The sequence below is a fragment of the Ambystoma mexicanum genome, chromosome 6q (genome assembly GCF_040938575.1).
Source record: "Ambystoma mexicanum isolate Mex_15411 chromosome 6q, UKY_AmexF1_1, whole genome shotgun sequence".
Classification (NCBI taxonomy): domain Eukaryota; kingdom Metazoa; phylum Chordata; class Amphibia; order Caudata; family Ambystomatidae; genus Ambystoma; species Ambystoma mexicanum.
In genome coordinates this window covers 645,819,874-645,845,353 of record NC_090937.1, presented here as the reverse complement: position 1 = coordinate 645,845,353, position 25,480 = coordinate 645,819,874, and the positions used below count along the sequence as shown (strand labels likewise).

General features: G+C 49.5%; 1 protein-coding gene across 1 annotated transcript in view; it reads left to right on the top strand.

The window, feature by feature from the left end:
- The window catches only part of AFG2A (AFG2 AAA ATPase homolog A), a 2,695,729-nt gene that overhangs the window by 927,230 nt on the left and 1,743,019 nt on the right, over positions 1 to 25,480 (top strand). The window contains exon 11 of the mRNA XM_069631126.1: positions 8,464 to 8,673. Coding sequence (XP_069487227.1) covers positions 8,464 to 8,673 — 210 coding nt within the window. The remainder of the gene's footprint in view (positions 1 to 8,463; positions 8,674 to 25,480) is intronic.

The window sequence follows — 25,480 nt, the reverse complement described above, 5'->3', positions numbered from 1 at the left end:
TCCTTTCCTTCTTTGAATGCATTGGATACTGGAGGGATTAGGCCTCTCGACTGTTATGGCAGCCGTTTTAGCAATCACTCACCACTTAGCAAGCCCCGCCCAATTGATGCCTTCCTGCTTGCCGCTCTTTTTCACCACTTAGCAAGCCCCGCCCACCTGGTGCCTTCCTGCTTCCTGCTCTTTTTCACCACTTAGCAAGCCATGCCCACCTGGTGCTTTCCTGCTTGCCGCTCTGTTTCCCTACTTAAGGAGCCCTCCAGCTTCTTTTCCTTTGCAGATGGGGAGCAGGTGCAAGTGGATCTAGGTCACCTGTCCGAAGCCCAGCCCACCTGGTACCTTTGTGCCTTTTGCTCTTTTTCACCACTTAGCAAGCCCCGCCCACCTGGTGCCTTCCTTCACCATCACTGTCTTGTGGCCAATGCTGGATTTTACTTTTATGGACTTCATTCATTCACGGTGTGTCACTCTTTCTCAACTCTCATGCTGGACTTCCTTTGCATCTTGTACTCGTGGTGGCCCTGAATCATGCTGTTCCCATCTTCATCTTGTATCCTGGCTTGCAACATTATGTGTTACTACTGACTTCTGCAATTGTATTCGCTCTCCACTCTTTTTGACTGCTTACTCTCTTTTCTCTCCTCCATTCCCTTCTCCTTCCCTTCTCCCTTTTCCTATCTTCTCCCATTACTTTCTTCTATGCACTTACTCTATCAGAATTGTCCCTGGACCTAATATGATAGCAACCTCATCTGTTTCCTCAACCCTTCCATTACTGTTTTTTTCCTCCCCACCATCTGAAATGTCGTCAGGCCTAGTATGATAGTCGCTTGTTTTGTTCCTCCCCTCCCTTTCTGCATCCCTCTCCCTCACCTTTTGTTTTTCTCCGGCTCTACCAGAAATGTCGTCAGGCCTAGTACAGTAGTCGCCTGTCTGTTTCCATTTCCTTCCCACTCTCCCCCTCCCTTCCTTATCTATGTCTTAGCTCTTGCACTATCTGAAATGTCGTCAGGCCGAGTACGATAGTTAATTTCACATCCTTAGTGTTTATGGCCTGTAAGAATGTGGTTGTATTTTCCCTTGTTCCCTCCCTTGCCTTGAAGCGCTTTGAAACACATTGTGTACAGGCGCTATATAAATAAACGATCATATCATATCATCCAGAGTATCCTTCCCTTCCTAAACTCCCAGGTACGTGTTCTCTGTTTTCTAGTTACAGCATTTGTAGCAGTGGTGTCAGACACCTTCTGGATATGTTCTCCGCTGTCTGACATCAGCCGGTCCCGGGCGGTAGGCTTGAGCAGTGTGCTCTCCTGAGTCCTGCCACGGAATCCTGGCCCGTACTTGGGAGCCAGCATTCTTCGTGCCAGTTCCTTCCTGTGGCTTGGGCTGTCGTCATTGCCCCGCTGGGACCAGCAAACAGCTAGGCATTCAGTAAGAACTCTCCTTCTTGGTTTGTTGTGCTGAAGTATGTACCGGCCCATGGCCCCGGCTCGCAGATGCCAGACTACCGACGTGTCTGGAGGCTTCCCTGAGCTGGCCCGGCCCAGTGAGTCAGACCCTCTATTTCCCCTGTTGGGTGCACTTCGGTTGCTGCTGGTGCTCTTGCTGTCTCTCAGGTCCGGAAGTCTCCACTCTCCCCACCCCTAGGGTCAGGTGGTACATCCCGGACCTCACACATGGTTTCAATCGTTTTTTGATTTTACACTTAGGATAGGAGCAGGCCAAAGAATACTCCATTGTGGGGGAGGCTACCTACACTATGTGTAAGGAAGTATTTTGCAAGTTAGACATTTTGGACATTTTAGTGCAGTAATATAAAGCTTTGGAAAATGCTTTACTGAAAGATGGCATCATAGAAATGGGACTATCTCCAAAATGGTTAGCCAAACTTTCAGAGAGCTCTGTTTCAATATCCTGTCACATTTCATCTGTGCCTCATTGCAATTGTAACAGCATACACTTCTTTTAGTTTTGGCCGATTGATGGTGCAGTGAGGGAATTGCCAACTATTGCCATGGGCCGAGACAGTTGACTGCTCCCTGGTGATGGAGTTAGCACCTGGGCATTTTACGGCAAAGCCTTGCACTGATGAAAGTACCATGAAAAGCCCAGGTACTCTTCCAAAAGCAATACCTGTCATTTGATCAGAGTACTATAGCAAATTATGGTAATACCTGGCCATACAATGGCAATATCTGGCAAATCAATAATAAATACTGGGCAGTTGCCTATATATGGCTTATAGAAACAACAAATAGATTGCTTTGTAATGCTTGTTTTACATGCAACTTTGTGGTCTGGTAGCCAACTTCAGAGACAATTTGATAGGTGATCTCTTGCAAATTGAAGATGAATATTTCAAGGGGATTGTGTCCTCCGACGTATTCCACATCTATGACAGTAATCACCACAGCTGTGCTGCTTCGAAACATTTTTCACCGTCTGCGTCCTACGTCGATACGCTGTCCCTCGAGGGTCTCCGTCGAGCGCCGACGTCGCCGGATGTTATATGTAGGACGCACGACGCCCGTAGCCTTAGTTCGGGTTTTTCCGCTAACGTGTTTGCTTTGGAATCTCAGCGCGCCTCAGTTCTTCTGTTGAATCGGTTCTTCTAACTTGGTATTGTGAATAATGTCTTTGTTTTCTAGCCCGCGGTCGGGCTTCAAGTAGTGTCGGGACTGCGGTTCCAAGATGTCCCTGACGGACCCGCACGACATCTGCCTTTGGTGCCTCAGCGAGAGCCATGCCACCAATGACTGAGATGAATGCCTTGCGGGATCGGAAGAAGAAGTTGTCTGTAGAAGGGTTTCCAAGCCCTGGAAGTTGAAATCCTCTGGGCTTTTGACCTACGATTCGAGGGGCGACTCTCCGCGTCAGCGTAAGTCCAGGGGGGTCTCATTCTTGGAGTGGGTCCCACCATTCCTCTGCCTCTTCTAGGCACTCTCGGAAGCGCCGTCACCAGTCGCCTTCCTCGTCCGAGGACTCCGCCAGACGGCGGGTGGCTTGTCCCAACAAGCATTCATCACCGGCAGAATGAGACGCATTTCGCAAGGAGATGATGGCGATTTTTGAATCGCAGGGCACCGTTCCATTTGCGCTTTTGAGAGAAGCCGGCAAGGAACGCGCTAGGGCCACCGCTCGCACACCTTCGGACTCGGTGCGATCATCGGGAGCCATCGAGATCCCGATCGGACAAGGTTGATTGGCATAGCCGTGCCAGGTTCAGGTCCTCAACGCCCTCTAGACTGTTGGAGCCTATGAGGCCTTCTAAGAAGGCATCAACGCCATTGGTGCTGTGTCCGTCAGGGACTCTCTCGAGGCTCCGGCTCCAAGGAAGCCGTTGATGCCATCGGCGCCGAGGCCGTCTAAGGACACGCTCAGGGCACCGGCCTCGAAGCCATTTTCGAAGTCGTCGGCGCCTCGCTCGACATCGATGCCGATTCCCTCAACGCCTTTTGAAGAGGCTTTACCGGAGGTGCCCTGGGGGGCCGTGGAACCTCTGAGGAAGGCCCTGAGGTAAGTCAGTGAGGCCTGTGTTTGAGCCTTTTTCTGTACCTTCATCCAGGGATTTATTCCAGCCTTTGGATTACATCTCAGAGGTGGAAGAAGGGTCAGATGAGGAGGGGCTTGTGCCTACTGAGGTTCCTGATGACCTGTTGTCTGGTCATAGCCAGATGGAAGACCTGCGTCAATCCCTGCATGACGCCAGTGGTCTGGACACCTTCCCAGAGGTTGAGTTTGGCAGGCCGGAGCCTGGTATGCACGCTGAGTCTTTGTACAGGCGTCTCATGTTGAGGGTGAGAGAGTACTTGGGGTGGTCTGCTCCACCTGTGGATTTTCTGCAGGATGACCTGGCAGATATATTGGACCAGGGTCCACCCACTGACCCGGTGTTGCCATTTCATATGGCCTTACAGAGAAGGGTGGCGGCAGCTTGGACTGCTCCGGAGAGTCTCCCGGCAGTGAATAAGTCGCTACCGAAAAAATACCGTCCAGTCAGTGGCTACCCCAGCTACTTGTCTACGCACCCCACTCCGGAGAGTTTGGTGGTGCAGGCGGCTACAGCCCCAGCTAAGTAGGCTGTGTACCCTACCATCCCTCTAGATTAGGGACGACAAGCGCTTTGAGGGTTGGGCGAAGAAAGTATTTTCGTCTTGGGGTATGGCTTTAAAGGCAGCCAACTCCGTTTGTGCCTTGGCAAGATTCACTCACACTCTGTGGAATTGTGTATCTTTGGCGGCTGAACATATTCCCGAAGGGGAGGAACGGGATGGTTTTCTTGCCCTCGTGCAGGATGGCAAGGATGCCATGTGTGAATCTGTTCAGTCGGGTCTGGACGTGGCAGACTGTGTCAGCTGGTCCATGGTGGCAAGCACCGTGATGCGCAGGTTTGCGTGGTTGCGGAAGTCAGGGTTTGCTCCTGATGTATTGTCCCGGCTTCTCAACATGCCCTTTGATGGTGACCATCTTTTTGGCAGCAAGGCTAACGAGAGCCTTGAGAGGTTGCAGACCTCCAAAGCTGTAGCAAAGTCTTTGAGCACTGCAGTGAGTCAACCTCTGCCTTTTCGTCCTAGGGGACAGCAATGGAGGGGAGGTTCCTTTCGATACTACTCTTCCTTTGGTAGATCGAGGGGAGCTGCCAGTCAAAGGGGCCAACGTAGGAGTACCAGAGGTGGAAAGCAAGGTACTCGAGGTGCCAAAGCCGCTCGGGCAGTTGCCTCTTTGCGCTCAGGCACTGCTGCAGCCGCTTCCGCTCAGTCATGAGGCCATGTCCCATGGTCCGGCAGTTGGGGGAAGGCTGGCGCAGCATCTTGTAGAATGGCGTGCCATTACTTGAGATATGTGGGTTCTGGAGATCATAGCCCACGGCTACTGTCTTCCAATCCGGCAGAGGCCTCACGACAGTCCACTGGGGAAGCTCTCTTTGAAGAGTCCGGATCCGCTCCTTGTGCAGGAAGTCAAATGCCTGCTGGAGAAAGGCGCCATAGAACTGGTGCCTGTAGCGGAGGGGAACAAGGGATGGTATTCCCCATATTTATTTGATCAGAGGTGGTTTGAACAAGCTCCTCAGGAAGGAAAAGTTCAAGATGGTTACTCTTTCTCAAGTCCTCCAGGCCCTTCAACTTCAGGATTGGTTGGTGTCTCTCGACCTCAAGGATGCTTACTTTCATGTCCCCATTCATCCCAAGCACAGGAAGTACCTGAGGATCGCGGTTGGCGACTCACATGTTCAGTTCCGGGTCCTGCCGTTCGGATTGACCTCCACCCTGAGGGTCTTCACCAAGCTAATGGTGGTGGTGGCAGCGTATCTCAGGAAAGGGGGGATTCACATCTACTCCTACCTGGACGATTGGTTGATCAGGGCGTGCTCTCCTGAGCAAGCCCTCGATCATCTGTCGGTCAACTGCCGCTCCCTTCACAAGCTGGGCTTCTCCCTTAACTTAAAGAAGTCTCACTTGACACCTACCCAGCGGCTCCAGTACATCATAGCAGTGCTCAACACCTCCGTGGGGGAGTGTTTGCCTCCCCAGGTGAGGGCTCATCACATTCTGCAGATGGTGGACAAGTTTCAACATGCCCAGAGTCTCCCGGCGTTCGAGTTCTTGAGGTTGCTCGGCCTCATGGCATCCTGTATTCTACTGGTGCCAGAGGCCAGGCTGCAGATGTGATCTCTGCAGTGGGCTCTCAAGATGCAATGGTGGCAGTCCTCCGGCAGGATGTCGGATCCCGTTCAGGTGCTGCCCTCGGTCACCCAGGATCTTCTGTGGTGGGCTGTCGAAGACAATCTGATGAAGAGGGCTCCATTTTGGCTACCCTGGTTGGAGGTGACGATCGTGACGGACGCATCCCTCACGGGATAGGGAGCTCATGCCAACGAGTTGACAGTCAGCGGTCGTTGGTCACCGTCGGAGTCCAGACTCCATATCAATCTGTTGGAGCTGAGGTCTGTCATGTTAGCCCTGGAGGCTTTTCTCCCGTCTGTGCAGGGGAAGAGTGTCCTGATTATGACGGACAATACAGTGGGCATGAACTACCTCAACAAAAAGGGGGGGCGGGGTCTCTCCCACTGTGCAGAGAGGCGATGCAGCTCTGGTTCTGGGCCATCCAGCAGGAAATTTGATCTCGGCAGTTCATCTGGCTGGAGACGAAAACACGGCGGCGGACGCTCTGAGCAGGCAGAGCACGGTCTCTCACAAGTGGGAGCTGGCTCAGGAAGTTCTTTTGGAGATCTTCGCCCTTTGGGGGACCCCACAAGTGTATCTCTTCTCCACCAGTGTCAACCGGAATGCGAAAGATTCTGCTCACCGGAATTTCCTCCTAGAGGAGCCTTAGTGGACCTGTTCGTAGTGGAGTGGTCCTTCCCACTGCTGTGCGCGTTTCCTTCAGCATCCGTCATTCCGCAAGTGTTGCAGAGGTTACGGAGGTTCGGTTCCCGAATGATCCTCATTGCTCTGGCATGGGCCAGGAGAGCATGGTACCCGGACCTTCTCGACATGTCCATCTGCCCCCCACGCCGTCTTCCCTACCGAGACATTCTGTTCTCATGGGAGGGGGGTCGGGTTCTCCATCCAGAGGTCAAGTCTCTCAGCCTTCATGATTGGCATCTGAAAGGCTGAGGTATAGGGATTGTGACCTCCCTGAAGACGTGATGGAGGTGTTGCTTTCGGCCAGAAGGCCTGCAACAAAATCCCTGTACCGTTTCCATTGGAGAAAGTTCTGCGACTGGTGCAGGGTACAGAATGTTGATCCTTTTCAGTGTTCGATTCCCGTGGTCTTTTTTGCTTTCATGAGCCCACAAGGGCCTGCAAGTGGGTACCATTAAGGGTTACCTGGCAGCGCTGTCCATAAGCGCTCCTTTGAGGAGTGTTCTTATTTTAAGATTCCTTTGATTTCTCAGTTTCTAAAAGGGCTAATTAATGTGTTTCCACCGTCGCCTTTCCAGGTGCTGGGATGAGATTTGAACTTAGTTCTAAAGTTCCTAATGGGAGCTCCGTTTGAGCCCTTACATTCTTGTCTATTGAGACTGTTGTCCTTTAAGACTGTATTTTTAGTTGCAGTTACTTCCGCTTGCAGAGTGAGTGAGTTGCAGGCACTCTCCGCCAAGCCACCTTTCACAGTGTTCCATAAGGACAGGGATGTCCTTAGGGTTCATCCTTCTTTTCTTCCGAAGGTTGTGTTGGAATTTCTTTTGGGCCAGAAGGTTGTTATTCCGGCGTTCTATCATCCTCCGCATCCTGGTAAGGAAGAGGAGAGGCTCCATAAATTGGATCTGAGGAGAGCTTTGTGCTTCTATCTCTCACGGATGTCCCGGGTCAGAGTGGACGATCAGCTATTTGTAGGATACGCTGGAAGGCGTTTAGGTCAAGTGGTTACCAAGCAGAGCTTGTCCAGATAGATCATTTTGACGATCTCTGAATGTTACCGCTTGGCGGGTAAGGACCCTCCGGTAGGCTTACAGGCCCATTCTACTAGGGGTGTGGCTGTCTCTACTGCTCTGCAGAGGGGTGTTCCCATTCGTAATATTTGTGAAGCAGCCACATGGGCCTCTGTCCATATCTTTGTAAAACACTACTCCCTGGATTCTATCCATGGGCAAGATTTGGCCTTTGGTAAGGCGGTCCTCTATTCTGCAATTTGATTGGGCATTCTAATATTCTAAATTTTTTTCCCTCCTCCATACGTTGGTACTGCTTTGGGAGTCTGGCATAGATGTGGAATACGTCGGAGGACACAATCCCCTCGAAAAACAAGATACTTTCTTACCTGGCAACGTTCTTTCAATGGGATGTTCCTCCGACGTATTCCACATCGCACCCTCCCAGCCTGCCCCTCTACAGAATTTCTTATGCAATTGCAGCTTACGTTTCCGCAACGCTCTCTGTAGTCATACTGGCAGAAGATTGGTGCTGCACGTTCTGGGGAAAAAACTACAACTGAGGCTACGGGTGTCGTGCGTCCTGCATATAACATCCAGTGACAGCGCTCGACGGAGGCCCTCGAGGGACAGCGTATCGACGTCATCGATGCAGGACGCAGACGCCGAGAATTTTTCCGTAGGAGCACAGCTGTGTTGATTGTCATGTGGAATACGTCAGAGGAACATCCCATCGAAAGAATGTTACCCGGTAAGTAAGTAACTTGTTCTACTGCAGGTTACTTTGGACACTAACTTGAATCTTAATTATTGGATGCAGTACAGATTCTGCTGTATCCATGCCCATTTAATACTCATTAAGGTCATTCACAACTGGTTAAAGTTTGATACTAAGTAGGGTCGGGGGTGCTCCAGCCAATATGTGAGGAAATGGATTGCTTTGAAGTGCACAGTATTTCACTTTATATATATATATATATATATACATATATGGTACACGTCCATCTTTCAAATAGGACCCCAATATTCACATTTTCATGTTTGCCTATTCTAGATATGTATTCTCACTGTTGTCTTCTGCTTTGTAGGTATCCTGGTCGGACATTGGAGGAATGGAATATGTAAAATTGAAGTTGAAGCAGGCTGTGGAGTGGCCGCTGAAACACCCGGATGCTTTCATTCGCATGGGGATTCAGCCACCAAAGGGAATACTACTTTATGGCCCACCTGGATGCTCCAAAACAATGATCGCAAAAGCACTTGCCAATGAGAGTGGACTGAACTTTTTGGCAGTGAAGGTACGTTTATTGCACTGTCTGAGAAAGAGTGCAAGGGATAGGATGGAAGTTCAGGGCTGTTTGTACCAGGGCTTGGTGTCCGACCCATTATTGGGGTATCAGAGTACTGGGAAACATGGCGACATTAGGCTGGGCTTGTGAAGTCAACATTCCTTGCTGTTTTGTGTTCACATATGGCTCTTTTTATTTGATATTTTTGGAGGTTAAAGGCAGTTTTTGAGGATCTTCAAATATTTCTGGGTTTTTGTCCATCCTAATATTTGTTTGCTTTCCTTTGCTCCACCAGCTTTTATTTTCAGTGACTTTTGAAATGTTGTCTGAACAGTGTTTATATAGCGCATGCTACCTCAAGTTTGCTAACACAGGGCAGGGTGTGTAGCATGGCACTGACATCTTTGGTGGAAGAGCAAAATTAGCAAACATGCTGAGGAAGATTGCCCTTACAAAATGGAGGCCGTAACTGCTATCCGGAAATGAAGTGGTAGTTAATGTGGTAGTTAATGCATCTTTCGTGCAAGTGAAGGCAATTTCTGCAAGGGCACACCTGCTACAAAGATTGGCTGCCCTTTAATAGTATATTTTTATCTGGGGTCAGTGAGGTTATTTTAGTCAAAAAAAAGATTGTGTAGGCATGTCTGAATACTTATGAAGATATTTATGCAGGAAAGTAATTGTTAAGTGTAGTATGCTTCAAGAAGAGCATGTTGGACTGGACAATTGTCTTGATAAGGCACCCATTGTAAACATCACTCAAAATGGGGCTTTAACGCTCAGACAAATCTTCCTTTTTTTGTTGACACAGTTCCTATTTTTAGGCATTGCACTGCACATTTTTTTAAAAAAATCATATCTGCGCATTACATTAAAAGAAAATAATTGCCTACGGTAAAATCAAACTAGCAAAACAAATAACATTGGAAGCATGTACTCCTTCACTTGTCAATAAATAGCAGTTCTTCACTTTCTCATCATCCTCAATATTACAATTAATCCCCAGTTTAGGAAGAGCAATCATCTTCATGTGTGCACTGTGCGCCGGTAACGAGATAGGACATCTCACCCAGAAGTCAGCTATTTCCTTGAAAGTAGATATTGCTTTTTCAACATTCTGCCGGTAAACCCAATCCAAGTGCGCACTTACCATTACACCTAAGTATCGAAACACCCCCCCAAGAGTTTCCATCCCATAATGCTGCAGCTTCCTTCCCAGCTCTGCCGGCAGTGTGTAAATCATAGACTTGGAGCGATTCACAACCAATCCGGATATTTCCCCAAACTCCCCCACCATGCCTTGACTCTACTCAAGTTGACCACTAGATCCCCAACATAAAGCAACACGTCATCCACATGCGATATACAATGCCCTGACCCCAACTATCTGCAGACCGACTGCTTTATGCCTCTTTCGAATCACCTGCGCCATTGGTTCATGGACCAACGTAAAGTGGACAGCGGGCACCCCTGGCATGTGCCCCATTGTACTGACCAAGGCTGCGATACCACCCCATTGATGTTAATGTTAAAGAATATTTGTACCGTGCACTATCACCACCGGAGTGGTCCCCTGGCACTCTGGCAGATCTGAAAAAGAAAGGGGAAAGGGGGGAGTTAGTGGGAACGAGCGGGATAAATCCAAGAGAGCATGATGTGCTGTTGGCAGCTTCAGTTCGGTTAACACTGTTCACTGAGCTTGGGGGTGCTTTCCAGGGACGTCATTTCACCAAAATACCAGGCGTAGCGGAAGTGACATCACATGACCCTTGACCTCTGACCCATCCCAAAGTGACATCACAGGAAGTGGTGGAACACGACCTTTCACCACTTTCTCAAACAGGAAGTGGCATCAAATAGCATTGTTTCTAAGTACACTACGAAAAATATGGTTACGATATCGTAAATTGATATACATTTATACAAGAATGGATCCACCATATGCATCATTAATATCAGCGTGTATAGGCCCATATTACCAAATTACTCTGACTGCAAGCAGATGTCCAAGGACAAACGATAATGATGTGTTATTATATAGCACTTACGCTTAAGCGCTTCATACAGAACAAATATACATACAATATTAGCCGACTGGTGTTGATACTCATTTATCAACCCCAGCAGGATGAAAGGCTGAGATGACCTTGCCGGGAGTCGAACCTGCAACCTGCAGACACACACATTGCAGCAGCGAGCGTTCAAACCACTGAGCTATCTTAATGGCTATAGCTATCAGAAAACCAGCCACTTCAAAAACAAAGAGCCACATGCGGCTGGCACAGCCCAGGAGCCTCAATTTAATGTAAAAATAAAACATTTTAAATATTTTTTTTTCTTTTTTTAGGGGTAGCAAGGGAGACCACAGGGGTCGTAAGGGAGACCTCTGGCAACCCCTAAATGACGTCCCGGGTGCTTTCCGGTCATTAGCCGTCATGTGCTGTTGTGCGAAGCTATGTGTGGTTTGTTTTGTTGTTGTGGTGTAGTGCTTTAGGGTTGTGGTTGTTTGGTTAGAGTTTGAGAGGTGTATGCAGCGGGGTGGAATTGTTAGTGGGCTGGTTATTTGCCTCGCTATCTAGAAGTGATATGTTCTTTCTAGATGTGGTGCGCAAATATCTCAGCATTTCTATCTCGATCCGGCACTCACTAATGCTCACAATCCTGTCTATATATGATGCATGCCAATATTCACATTTATATCCAAATGTGGTACTGGCCCGCCTTCAAAATCCTGTCTAGATGCGAAGCAAGCTAGCATTCACAATTCTATCTATGTGGCATTGGTAATATTCCCATTGCAGTCTAGATGTGCAATGGCTAATATTCGCTATTCTATCCAGCTGTGGCACTGGCCGACATTCACAATCCTTCCTAGATGTGATGCAGGCTAATGTTCACAATTCTATATATGTGTGGTACTTGCTGTCATTCACAATTCTATCTAAGTGTGGCACTTGCTAACCTTCACCAGCCTATCTAGATGCAACGCAGGTTAATGTTCATAATTCTATCAAAGTGTGGCACTTGCTAATATTCACAATCTTATCTAGATGTGACGCAGGCTAGTGTTCAGAATTTTATCTAGTTTTTAAGCTGGTTAGTGTTACTATCCTGGTCTGCTATGGTCTGAGAGCAGGTAGAGAGGCAGGACTTCTGGAGTAGAGTGATTGCTCTACTCCCCACCAAGGCCACACCTACCTTGATGGTTGCTGCTGGTTGATGGCTGGCCGCCGGCCTCCCCTGCAGACACAATCTGGAGCCACCTCTATGGGAGCCGCCCTTTGCCTTGGGGCCCTTAGGCGCAGGGGCCGCACAGGCAGAGGGCTGCCCAGGGAAGGTCAGTTATGACCAGGGGGATGTACCAATCAGGGGAGGCGGGCGGGACTGGGATAAAGCCAGACACAAACAAAGGAATACACCCCAGGGACTGCACACTCTAGATGCAGGCCAGCACAGAAAAACAGGGTCAGATGCCACAAAAACATAAGAGAAACCCACCAGAATAGCACAAACTGGTCAACAAAAATGATTGAAAAAACACTCAAACCCCTTCACTAGAGTACATGAAACAGGCCAAAAATGGATTACAATGCACAACTACTCACTGAGGATCAACCAGCCCCTAAAGCTGCTTCCCACGTGGTTTCCCTAACAGATCCTTTGAGATTGCAGTCCAGAAGGCAAGTAGCAGTACTCTGGAGGCAGAGCCACAATACAAGAGCTGTACCCATTCTATGAATCGGGCTCCAAGCCCCTTCTTTCCCATTAATAACCATTGAAACTTCTGATTTACTGAATCGAAGGCTTTAGATGAGTCTAAACTCACCACCGCCGCCTCTTCGGACATGCTCCTGTACTTGTCCAGGATCAGAAATAGTCTTCAGAGATTATGTAGGCAATCTTCCAGGTATGAACCCTGTCTGCTCCGGATGCACTAGCCTCTGCATAACCGATGTCAACCGGCTTGCCAATATCTTACACAAGATCTTGACGTCCACATTTATCATCGACAGAGGATGGTAAGAAGAAGAGTCCCTGGGGGTGCTGTTGAGCAGACGTTAAGATGCCGGCTCTCCTTTAATCTCTGTGCGGAGCGGGTGGTATAACAAGGATATTGCAGACCCATCCTTTCCTGCTACTGCATCAACAACAGGACTATTAGTCCACGTGCCCATACATTCGCACGGACGAGGCTTACCCTGAGGGAAGGACACTCAACATCGGGCGCCCTGTGGTGGTGATACTATCAGCTGGTCCGGATCGCGGGCTTTAGCGGATGTGGTGCCTCGTCCACCCCAACCCCCCAGAGTGCTTTGACTGCCCTGCGGCTTACCACCGCTGAGTGCACTCGTGCTGTGCTGTGAAGGCAGGACATCATGTGGAGGAGCGAAGCAACCTGCCGGTGAACATGAGCATGATGAATGTGGAGCGGCGCTGGGGCCATTGAGCGTGACGGTCGGCCAATGTTCACGGAGGACATGCCCAGATACATTCACCATTTTGCACTGGGGCAGCTGAGCTTACTGTGAGGCATGTGTAAATATTGTTCAGCTCTACAGAGGGAAACACACACAGGGTGGGGCCTGTTGCCTTCCTTGGCTCAAACTGTCTTCTTGTATAGAGAGGGCCACCATAGGTGGAGTGTTCGGGCTGGTCACATAACGGCACTTCGAGCAATTGTCTGGAGGCACTAGGGACGCAGTATGGAGAGTCTACTCATGGACACCGGCCCCCTAGTGTGCTATAGGGAGTATTGAACTCTACAAAAACAACCACCCATGCGTTGTTAAAGTGCATATACCAGACAGAAACAGAGGTGCGCAACTTGAAATTGTACTCCTAGGATACTAGCTGGGGCCTGCGGGTTGGCTGTTTATTGCAGGAAACATTACTGCGGGCACCGTTGATGGACTGACAATGCTGACGCTACTGCCCACGGACCTTGCCGACAACAGAGATCTTGATAGGGCCCATTGCTTGGAATTACTGCAACTAATCTTGCATTATGACGAAGGGGGCTGGAGGCAAGAAGGGTGTGAGTATGGACCACTTTACAAAGGTAGCTTCCAAAATGTTTGAAATGGCGACCAAAGCATCCACCGCAGCCCCACCCACCGACTCTCAAGCAGCGCATGAAACGCTGAGTATGCAGCTGGACCCACTCATGCCCAATCCCGAATGGAAGAGAAACTGGACAGCTGCAAACACATTCTGCACATAGGTGAGACTCTGAATCCCGCTGTGGATCCAAATATCATAACAATTACATTTGCCTTGATGTTTTAAGTATTTTGTTGTTCCTATGCAGCTCCCAATTAGTTACAATTATGCACTGGGCGTTATACACAAGCAACAGTAGAGACCACTTAGGGGATTAAGCAAAACACCCGTCAGAGGGAGATTGCAACCAATCAATAATCATTGATTGGGATTCAGACTAGATGGGGGGGGGATCTCTCATTAGAAATTAGTTTGGACAGTCTGTGTAATCAAAAACCCTACAGAAAAGCACCAGGCCCTACAGGGAGTGTCTCAGATTCTGCTACCACACTAGAGTATGATGGAACAAGAGCTGTGAGGGAGAAGCATAATCATGGGGAGAAAAAAAGAGGAGCTGTGTGAGCAGACATATCGGGAGCTAACTCAGAGGGGGAGAGAAATCCAAGAGCTTTTAGAGATGACATCTTGGCCACTGAGACTATATCCAGGGGTATAGAGAAGATAAAGATAGTTCCTACGGCTATATCTCAGACCCTGTCAGAGAGTAAAACCAAAAGCAACAAGTCTGCAGAGAACTATCTCGCAGACCCAGGTGATGTCCAGGAACCAGAGTAGAGAAAAACACAAAGGCTGTATTGCAGACCCTGGCAGTGGCCATACAATGAGGAGGGAAAGCCACAAGTTTGCCCAGGAACTTTGTCTCAGACACTGGCAGAGATCAGACCCAGTGAAAGGGAAAAATATAAGCAACCCAACTGAGGGCTATATTCCAGATGCTATGAGAAGATCAGAAAGCAGAGGCAACCTTGTCCTAGGGGGAGGCCCCTTTGGTGATGTAAAACAATACAACCTGATGAAAACCCTAAGGAAGGGGTAGTGGGTTGTGACAAAATGCCATCTGTGAGGGCGGAATAGCCAGCATTTTAAAAAATGTTAAGTCTAAAATGATGCTGGATTAAAAAAATTATTTTTCTGAAAGTGAGGTCTAATCGTTATTCTCTCACCTAAAACATATAGTGCAATAGATAGTTCTGGCTATTTTATATATGCGTTGCCTGTTATGATCAGCACTCCCTTGTATTCCAGCAGTAGATCACTCATTTGTAGTCGGTGTATTAGTTAATTCTAAGCTGGACTATGCAACTGCCTCTCTGGCTGGTATTCCGGAGCTACTGCTATGCCACAAGCCACACAGAAGGCTGCAAACACTCTTCGCTCTACCTACCACCTGTTGATTGTTTCTACACCTTGCCGTGGGGATCAGTGTTTTTCTGTTCTCGGCCTTTGCCTGTGGAATTCGCTTTCTATTGGTCTGCGCACTATGTACTCTAAATCTACACCCATATGCAGGTTATTTCACTCGATTTATGCGCACTTCAAATTAACCATAACATAACCTTTTACTCTACAGAGACCATTTTAGGACACCCACCACAACTGCCCTGTAGTTGGCAACATGGCAGTTACAAAGTGGTGTATGTGTGCCGATAACCTGCTGGAACTCAAACATCCAACCGCCAGTGGTTGCCAATGTTTAACTGTGGGCGCCCCAGATCCAAATTAAATTATATAATCATATTCTCACTGAACCTGGTTGCAGATGAAAATCGAAATATAAGCCATGTCTGGTTATGACATGGTGGTCTGTGTCAATGCACAATTATACTGGCCAGAACCTATTGGTGTTCTTTTACTTTCAGATTGATTTCTAGTGACTTTCCTTTAAGGACCTCATGTGTATTCACTGCCTGGCAGGGGCTAAGTCCTCATGGTTTGTTTTGGATAAAACTCAGCCCGAACGATTTTCCTTCCTGAGAAAGGTTTGACACCTTTCAGAAAGATGGGAACTGCCCCAAGGCGAATGAGAGAGGTCCATTGCTTCAAATGACAGATTATGCTAGGCCAAAGGAAATCACACAAGGTTAGTAATTAACAGAGATGCTTTGATGAAGGCAGACAGGAGAAAGGGGCGGGGCAAAGTAGCTCAGGAGCGGACTTTCCATTAAGAGAAGGATTTCACCATCTTGGGATTTCCTAGGGCCTCCTAACTTCCTGGCCTTTTCTGCATCTCCTACGGACAAAGCACTCTGGGTATGACTTCACCACGCAGAAGATTCTGAACACAGTAACCTGGATTGGTCCACTTACAGAAGCTTAGAAGGGAACCAATCCACTGTAGCGGCTCACCTATTGAAGGGGTTGCGACTACCCCCTCTGTTGAACCATCATTGGACTCCTGAACATGGAAGACTTCTGGAACTTTGGGAATACAGTCTGCTCCAAAGTCCTGTGCCATTGAGGTGAAGAAAATGACCTCCAAGAAAAGGGCAAGCCTTTTACTTCAACCATCACAGAGGAGTATTTGGAGTGACCTGCTGGCTGGATAAGGCCTACTGCAAAGCTGTGATGACTGGTACCCAGGAACCTTTCCACTGGAGGCAACAGAACTCTGCAAGTGTTCTTTAGAAAACGTCCTGCTCAGGAGGTTCCCTACAAATATGCTTGCCTTGCCTGAAGACCCTGGATGTGATCTCCCCCCACTCCCCCAGCAACATGATGTCAAGCAACAGCTCTGATCATTGTTTTCCAGCTTCAATCTATTTTTTTATCCACTGTCAAGCCACAGCCTCGATCGATCACCTCTCTGCTGTGGGGTGGCATAGGCCCCTGTTGCATAAAGGAACTATGGAACGTTGGTTGCATTACTCACAACAAGAGTTCCTCTATATACCACTGGCACCTTTCGCAGCGTTGGATTAGTGGCTACTGAGTCAGAGGGCTACATTTTCCTGGAATCCTGACTTTCCTCATGCTATTCAGATTTCTTCTGCCCAATCGTGGGTCAATAATTCCTATCTTTCCAACAAATATAGTGGAGCCCAGGCAAAAGCATCAAAAATTGGACATATTAAATTTAACTCCATGCAATGTTATAGCTGAAAAAGATTCAAAAGCCTCAGAGGAAGACCCTTATGGCTCGAAACACGTGTCAGGCTGTCTTGCAACTAATTAAACTTATGCACAAATTGCATTCCTTCTGTTTGATGATAGTGTGCGGTGTGGAAGCAAAACCTTCTTTGTTCACGTTATTACATACTGTGGGGTTTTTGGCAGGCGACCCACACCCCGCTTTCACCTGCAGCCCAGTGATCCGTAATTTTATTAGGATATAGCACTGGCTCTCACCCCGTCTCCTCCTGCCACTTGCTTTATAACCCTTTAGAATCACCCTATAGTATTCCTTACCCTTTTTATGGCAAATTGTAGGTTGATTTATTTGTCCCATTAAGCCCGCCAAGACTAGTAGGAATGTCCAAGGTAAATCCTGGCTTTCCGACACTTGCAGAGAGAAACAGAGGTCACTTCTCGCTGCCATTAAAGTGACTTTCCCAAATGCTGCTGATATCAGAAGAAGGGGGCATAAGTTCAAACTTGAACTGCTAAATAGAAATGCAGCAATTGGTAGTGAACAGTGGGATGCTCTGTGTGCGGCGGCTGCTTCACACAATACTAAACCACTCTGAATAATGTTTCCCCGGAATATGAGTGGACTAGATCTGGGCCATGCTGTAGTTTCGGAAATGCACATTATGGAACAGGACTGGGTAAGACACTTTAATTTTTTATATAGCTGTAGTAGGGCTGTGGAGGAACCCAGGGGGGAGGTCCTCGGGGAGCTCTTGGAGACCATGGCTCCTCTGTCAGATGAGGAACCTTTGGCTGTCGTGAGGAAACAAAAAGCACTTAAAGCTCTGGGCTTTGGTGGTTTGACAATCACCGAAGCTAAATCTAACCTGAAGGAAATGTTTACCATATTTAGGGAACTTGAAACCCCTACCCCCACACCCCAAAACTTCACCAAAGATAAGGCCTGGTGCGATGGCATTCAAACAGCCATGTGTAACAAACTGGACCCGCTTCAAGCTAAAATTATGAACACTAGACTCACTCTCCCCACCCCCCTGCACCCTCACTCCCGCCCCCTCTCACACCTCAGATGCCTCGCCCACCTCCTCCTTCAAAACCATCCAGGAGAAAGACATCCTTAACCTAATGAAAGGCATCAAACCCCCCAATTGCAAAGGAGACCCCTGCCCGGCCACCATTATTAAGGATTGTGCCGACTCCCTTGCTCCATTTCTCACAGCCTTTGTCAATGCCTCCTTCACCACAGGGAAAGTACCCTCATCCCTCAAGGAAACATGAATCAGGCCTCTCATAAAGAAACCCACACTTGACCCCACCTCACCCAACAACTATAGGCCCATTACCACCGTCCCCTTCCTTCTTAGAATTCTGGACAAAGCAGCCTACCTGCAAGTCCAACACTTCCTCAAAGAGAATAAACTCCTAGGTCTGAGACAATCCGGCTTCCACCCCAAACACAGGACTGAGACTGCCATACTGGACCTTAAAAACCAAATGGATGACACAAGAGACCTAGGCAAACCCGTCCTGCTCCTTCTCCTCGATCTCTTCAGCGCTTTCGACCTTGTTGATCATGACGTCCTATGCCACCACCTGACCTCCACTGCTAACTTCTCAGCCGAAGCCGGTACCTGGATCACCTCCTTCCTACAAGGAAGAACCATGCAGGTTTTCTCTGAACTAGCTACTGCCTCACCTACCATTATGCTATGTGGTGTACCACAAGGTTCATGCCTCTCTCCCACCCTCTATAATCTATTCACTCGCCCCCTCTTCCTCTCCTACACCCATTACGTGGACGACACGCAGATCCTCCTCACCCTGACAGGCGACTATGACACTGACTCCAAGACCCTCAACATCATCTACACCACCATCCAAACTTGAATGGCTGCAAACAGCCTCTGTCTCAACTCGGACAAAACTGAACTCCTGCTTGTATGCTCCCCGACACACTCAAAAAACTTGACGACCAGTTCAGCCACTTCATCATCGACTCCATCAAAATTCCAGTATCCGAGTCAGTAAAAACCCTAGGCGTCTACCTGGACTCAACTCTGTCCACGACCAGACAAGTAAATACCATTGCCTCCTCGGCTGCCTACCATGCTAAACTCCTCAATGCAGTCAGACCCTACCTCTCCAATGACACCTGCACAAACATAGCAAGGGCCATCACTGAATCCCGGTTGGACTACTGTAACGTTCTCTTCTTAGGGACCTCCACAAAAAAACCTTGAGAAACTACAAGTAATTCAAAACAACGCCGTATGCGCAGCACAAGGCATTTCCAAAAGAGCGCACCTCTCTGCTGCCAGAAGAGCCTCCCACTGGCTCCCCATAAAGGAGAGGATCATCTTCAAAGCCCTGACCCTCACCCACAAATGCATTTACCTCGCCGCACCAGGGTAACTATCGCAAAGAATCCACCCTGCCTCTTCCTCAAGACCAACTAGGACCCCCTATGCCAGAGGTCTTCAAACTGTGGGGCGTGCCCCCCAGTGGGGCGCAGCCGCATCCCAGGGGGGGGGGGGGCGCCAGAGACCAGCATGAAATGAGTAAAAATAATAATATTTATTCTTTTTTTTTTTTTTTAGATTGGAGGAAATGAGAAGGGGCAGCTCACATGGTCAGACTGGACCATAAAACGGTCTTAGGCACCAATGAAAAAATGTCCAGCAGTTGCAAATGGATATTCAGTCCTTTAGTCACAGACTGTTTGAATAGTACCCAAGGGGATGTTTTTTGTTCAAACGTAAACAAATGGTGATATTTAAAGAATATTTATCCAGCAACAATGGCCAAAACTACTAGCTGCATAGTGAAGTAACTCCTCAAACTGGCCCACATTGGCCAAATAAGTGGCCCATTTTGACAGGCCTACACTAGCATTTTGCATTTTTGGTACAGTCATCGCCCTATTGCCCTACAGGCCAGTCCAAGCCTGCCGGCTCATCCATAATGGGTGAGGGGGGCATCCACCCACTGGCCACCTCACCCATTGGAGCCAGCCCAGTGAAACACTGAGCACTCCCTCAGCTGCTTTTTCCAGCCAAGGGAGTGTTCCTGGGCTGGCTGAACTGTCAAAGGGAAACGCTGTTTGCCTTTGACAGTTAATTTCCCCAGCCGCACATGATCACTGAGCCATGCAACGCTGTGGGTGTTTTGCTTCACCAGCCTTGCATAGCTCATTGGTAATGCTGGCTGGGGCACTGCATGTATGTATGTGTGAGGGGGTGCTCCTGCGCCTCCTCGCACATATGGGCAGAGCAACCTGGAGCGGGGCATTTTAGCAACCACGCTCAGGCCCCTGCATAAGGTACGCTTATGGAGATTTATTTTTTATTTAAATGTGTTTGCTTGTTTTATGGGACTGTGGTGGGAGCAGGATGGGCTGCAGCACTGGGATAGTGGTGGGAGTAGGGTGGGGAGAGCCCAGGGTCTGTACTGGGAGTAGGGTGCGCTGACGGCACGCAAAAGTTCATAGCGATTTCTACATGCTGTCCATCTGGCACTTTTGGGGGGGCCCGGCCTGCCCAAACTTTGCTCAGGGGGTGCCCAGGCCAAAAAAGTTTGAAGACCAATGCCCTATGCTAACCTGCTCACCGTACCCATGGTAAAAAGAGCAAGAGCAGGTGGCGCCATCTTCCCCTACTTAGCCGCCCAGCACTGGAATGCCCTTCCCACTGCCCTGCGAGCTGAACCATCACTCACCGCCTTCCGTAAGACCATGAAAACCACCCTATTTGCCTGATCACCCTACCCCCTGACACGACGTCCATCCCCTACCTGGGATACTATAAACTGTGTACGTTTTTATGCATAACATGTATTACATCTCTGCTCTCCAATGCACTAACGTGTGCCTATTGTAACTAAGTCTACTGCAAGCAACAGCGCCACAATGCCCCTGGGCTGTCTGTGCGCTATATAAATGTAAAAAATAAAATTAAAATAAAATAATGTGTATACCCTCTCAAATTTCCATCTACCTTCCTCCAGACGTCTGCTAAATGCAGTTGGTTCAGGATAATCTGTAGGGCCTTAGCTGGCAGTGCCAGTTTCCTATGCTTGTCATCCGATCTGTCCAGAAGCGGGTCCAGGGTGCAGTTGAAGTCGCCTGCCCAGACGAACGTCACCTCTCTATATGGGGCCAGTTTAGGTGCTATTTCCTGAAGACCTCAGTTGCATCGTGATTTGGGGCGTATGTGTTTATCAGGCATATTTCTTTGTTCTCCAGCATACCATGTCCTATCAGGAGTCTGCCCTCCAAGTCACTTTCTTGCTTTATCAGCTGGAATGGGACCCCTGGGGCGTTCCATATCAGCACACCCCTTCCATAGTTGGAATACGTCGAGCTGTACATTTGCCCGCCACTTTAGCCTGTTTCTCAGGCGTTAAGTGAGACTCTTGTAACATAGCTATTTTCACTTTGATCCTGTTCAGCCAGGCGTGTATTCTGAGCCTATTGACGTAGGCATGAAGTCCCCTGGCGTTCCAGGTTGCAATAGTTCTTCCTGACCCATTTTTTGGTGTGCCCTGTGGCCAGGCCTCTCCCATGGACTTATGTGAGCCTGCATGCCTGAATCCTGTTTCTCCGGCCCCGGTCCGTGCTGTCCTCGACACCCCCCCCACCCCACCCCCTTCAACATATCTCCTTTTTTCCTTCTGCATTAATGTCATTCTGTGCCAGTGCTGCCTGGGGCCTCAGACTGGGGATATTTTTCCAGCCACTCGCGCCATGCCATCCTCTTCTTTGTATGCTGCTTCCTCCACTATTCGTGCCTTCCGTCAACCATCCAAACAACTGACTAACTATTAAACAAATGCCCAGCCATCCTCCCCCTGCTCGCGCCTCGCTGCTTCTCTTGCTCTGCCCGCCTAGGTTGGGCAGGCCCAATGCAGCGGGATGCCTTAGAACTGACATCTGAACTTGTAGAACTCCTTGGGGTTCTGCGGTCCTGTCGTCTTCTGCGGCAGAACCAGAGCTTGTCGCTCCTTTATTTGTATTCCTTCTGGCTTGCGTCATATCTGTGGTGTTGGAGCATTCTTTTCCCATGTTGGTTTCACACGTGTTGTCACTGGGGTAGGTTCTCGTCATTATTGGCGTTTCTGGGTCACGGTCGAGGGATACCCTGTTGGTCCATCCATGCGTGAGCCTCCTTCGTCGTCTCAAAGAAGTACGATCTGCCGTCTCGTATCACCTTCAGTTTGGCAGGGTAAATCAGCATGTAACGTATGCCTGCTACTCTGAGGCATTTCTTGTTTGGGCCAAAGCGCACCCGTTGTCTCTGGACTAGGACAGTGTAGTCCAGGTAAATCGTTATTCTGGAGGAGTTCCTGGTTATCATCCCCCCCCTTCTCTCGAAAATGCCAATAATTTCTCCCAGTCTTTAAAGTTCATGATCTTAGCGATCATTGATCTTGGGGGAGGAGGGGTGCTCCCTGTGGGCTCTTGCCACCGCAAAGCCTTGGGACAGTACCCCTGCCCCGATCTCCTGCAACAGCAGATTTTCAGCGTCATTCGTGGGGTCTCTGCCCTCTTCTCCTTCTGGCAGTCCAACAATCTGAATATTATTTCTTCGGGCCCTCCCTTCTGCATCTTCCGCCCTATGTTCAAGGATCTTCTCCCGTTGTAATACATCCGACATTTGGGTCTGGGTGGTAGCAATGTCAGTGATGCTATGTTGTACCTGCTGTTCCGCCATACTCACTCGGTCTGCCGGAGCCCTTACATCATGCCGGAGGAGGTCCATGTCCACCATAACCGTATCCAGCTTGTTTTCCAGGGACGCCCTTAGGGCCGCTATAGCTTCCAGTATAGGGCCCTCGCTTCCGCCTCCTACCCGCTCTGCAGAGCTAGTCGAAGCCATATTTGCGTCTGATAGGGTGGGTTGGCTTCTGTCAGACTTTTTGGCAAAAGATGTAATGCTAATTTGTTTGCCTCTTCCGCCTTTTGATTTACTTGGCATTGTTCTCCTCGAGGCATTATGCTTCTCATTCCCCCTCCGTCACCCTTTGAAGTGGCTCCCAGGGCTTTACTTCCTTGTGCACGCTGACTTATTTTGAGGGCTGGATGTTTGACGCCCTCTTTTCGTTGAGATAAGTTGTCACTCCTAAATGCTTATGCAATGGTATCCCTTCTTATACTCAGGTGCTGTTCGGGAGGACCGCGGGCCAACCTCATTGTTCTACACACCCTCCTGCGCCGTTAGGCCAAGGTGGTGGGTTGTCCTCCCACATATTTACGTTGGTTTGAGGCTATCCAGTGGATTTTATGTCCCTTCTTTACTGCCCTCAGGTTGTCTTTCCGAGCCGTTCTCCTCCCGAGGGAAGGGGGGAGTAGTGTTATGAATCTTGCCAACACCCCTGGGACAGCCACCTCAGGCCACCAGGGCCTCACCATCTCAGCGTGGTGTGCCAGTTATGTCCCTTTACCCATGCAGGGATATCGTGGTGATTGCAGGCACCCGCCCCAGTAGGCCGTCCGAATGGACTGCGGCCTCCCACGTGTCCGTGTGCAGCTGATTTCGTACCTGCTGCGGAGCGATGCGACGTGGGCCACTCACCGGCTCCGGCCCCGGAGATCCTCAATGTGCCAGCTCCACTCTCTCGACCAGTCTTAAGAGTGTGCATAGCCCTGTAGGGTGGTAATTCACCGTGGGTGTATCAGGTATGGTGGCTTCTCTCCTTTCACACTTTACAGCTGGTGTCTGCCTGCTCGCATGGAGTGCTTATTTTCTGAATGCATGTTTCTTGTATTGGCCTGGCGCAGTCTTGTGGGTGCAGTTCAATGGGCCGTATGAAACACTGTGGCTTGTGCTCTCCCACGTATCAACCTGATATATGTCCTTATTTCCGTTATCCGTTCTTGCCATGCGCTGTTAGTCGCCCTTATCAGTGCAGGGGATATGCTCTGATTCCCTCTGTGATCCGAGGTTAGCCTCACTCTGCTCCTCTCATGCACCCGCTCCTCTAGCCATATTTCGCCATAAACAGTTTCTCAGGGATACAGGGTTGTTCACCTACCTTGCGCATGCTCCTCCGTTTCACCTCCGGCGAGCGGGTCCGAGAATGTAAAAGGTCTCAGCAATGTGCGCTTAGATCCCGCCAGTGATCGCGTACTGTAGCTCTCACTAGTCACCGCGGGTGTATGGGTGTCGATAGGTCTCGGCCTTCTTCCTCCTCCGATGTAGGCCCAGGTCTGGATCCCGTGGTGAAGTGCTCTGTTGGGCCTCAATAATACTAGAAAAGCACCAGTAGTACCAGAAAGCACTTCAGGCTGGTGCCAGCAAGCTCACGTGTTGTGTGCTGAGTTTGTTACACCCGTTCTGGAGGGTCCACCACCTCGGCCTCCGGTCCTCTCAGTCCTAGAGCCGCCACCAATGTCTGTCCCCCTCCAGTGCATGGATGTCTTCGTACCTGCTGGCCAATATAGCGGGGGGCCGCCTCCATGGCCGGCGGCCTCCCCGTCTCAGATGCAGTGGAGACCTTGCGGATGAGGCACTTTCCATGTAGCTGTTGTCACAGCCCCTACCCGTCTCTCTTACCGAGTTCAGTTTCTATGCAGGGGCCTCACGGCCTCCGTCAAAGCAGTTTTGCCTTCCTATGTCCTCTGGTTTTCCCCGTGCGACACGGCCTGGTCTACAGTGCCACGCACCATGGAAGGAGTGTGCAATGCAGTCTTTGTGTGTCTTTGCACGACTCTGGCTGGCGGGGTTACCCAGGCCGCCGTGCCAGTGCCACAGTCAGAGTTCTGCCCCTTACTCAGGCGTGCAGCGGCCTACATCCTATGCCGTATTATGGAAATTTGGGGTGGTGTGGAGGGGGCTGAACGCTGCCATCCTGCCCACCCTCTTCGCTCCTCACGGGCCGTCTCCCCTCACTCTACGTCCTGGGGACACCTTGGCTCAGTGTTCGGGGCCTCTGCAGCACTGGCTGTGTCCTGTTTCTTCTGCCCTCTGTGCCTCTCGTCCGTGGTACGCCCTCCTGCCGCAGCCTCTTAGCCTGATGGGCTTCCGATTATAGCTGGAATCTGGTCTCTCACTCAGTTTCTATATGGCTCGGACCTCCGCCAGAGTATGTGGTCGTGTGTCACTCACATCTGCAGGCTTCAGCGCTCGCCCTCCGACGCCCCTCAGAGTCGGAGCCGACATACATCCACCATCTTGCCTTTCTCTGCGTGGCGTCTCCGACCTTCGTATTCTTGGGATTCTCGCTGATTTCCCACAGCGAGCTTCTCCCGGGACAGTCCTCCCGTCCTTCGACACCTTTATACTGCTATTAGTTCGACTTTTAGTGAATATTGGGCAAGTTTGGCCATCTTGTATCCAGGATCACTGCAGAGCTCCGAATTAGTGCTGCTCACCGCATGGCTGACAAGCCATGCCCCCGGGGAAATGCAGGGTTATGTTTTTTTTCTAAAAAGTACAAGAATGCAGGACCTGCGTATTATTCTGGGTGGCCAGAGACTCCAGGTGTGCCTGGATTGTGTCTACTTGGGGATTAATTTCAGTTAACCCCTCACCTGGAACACCAATATTGTAAATCAAAGTTTCAAAATGAACCGCGTCATTGGTAGTTGGTTTAGGATCTGCAACTCATTGGGGCAGTTCTCTTGTTGGACATATGTTGGAGATTCACAGGGGCAGGGCTATTGGCACTGAGG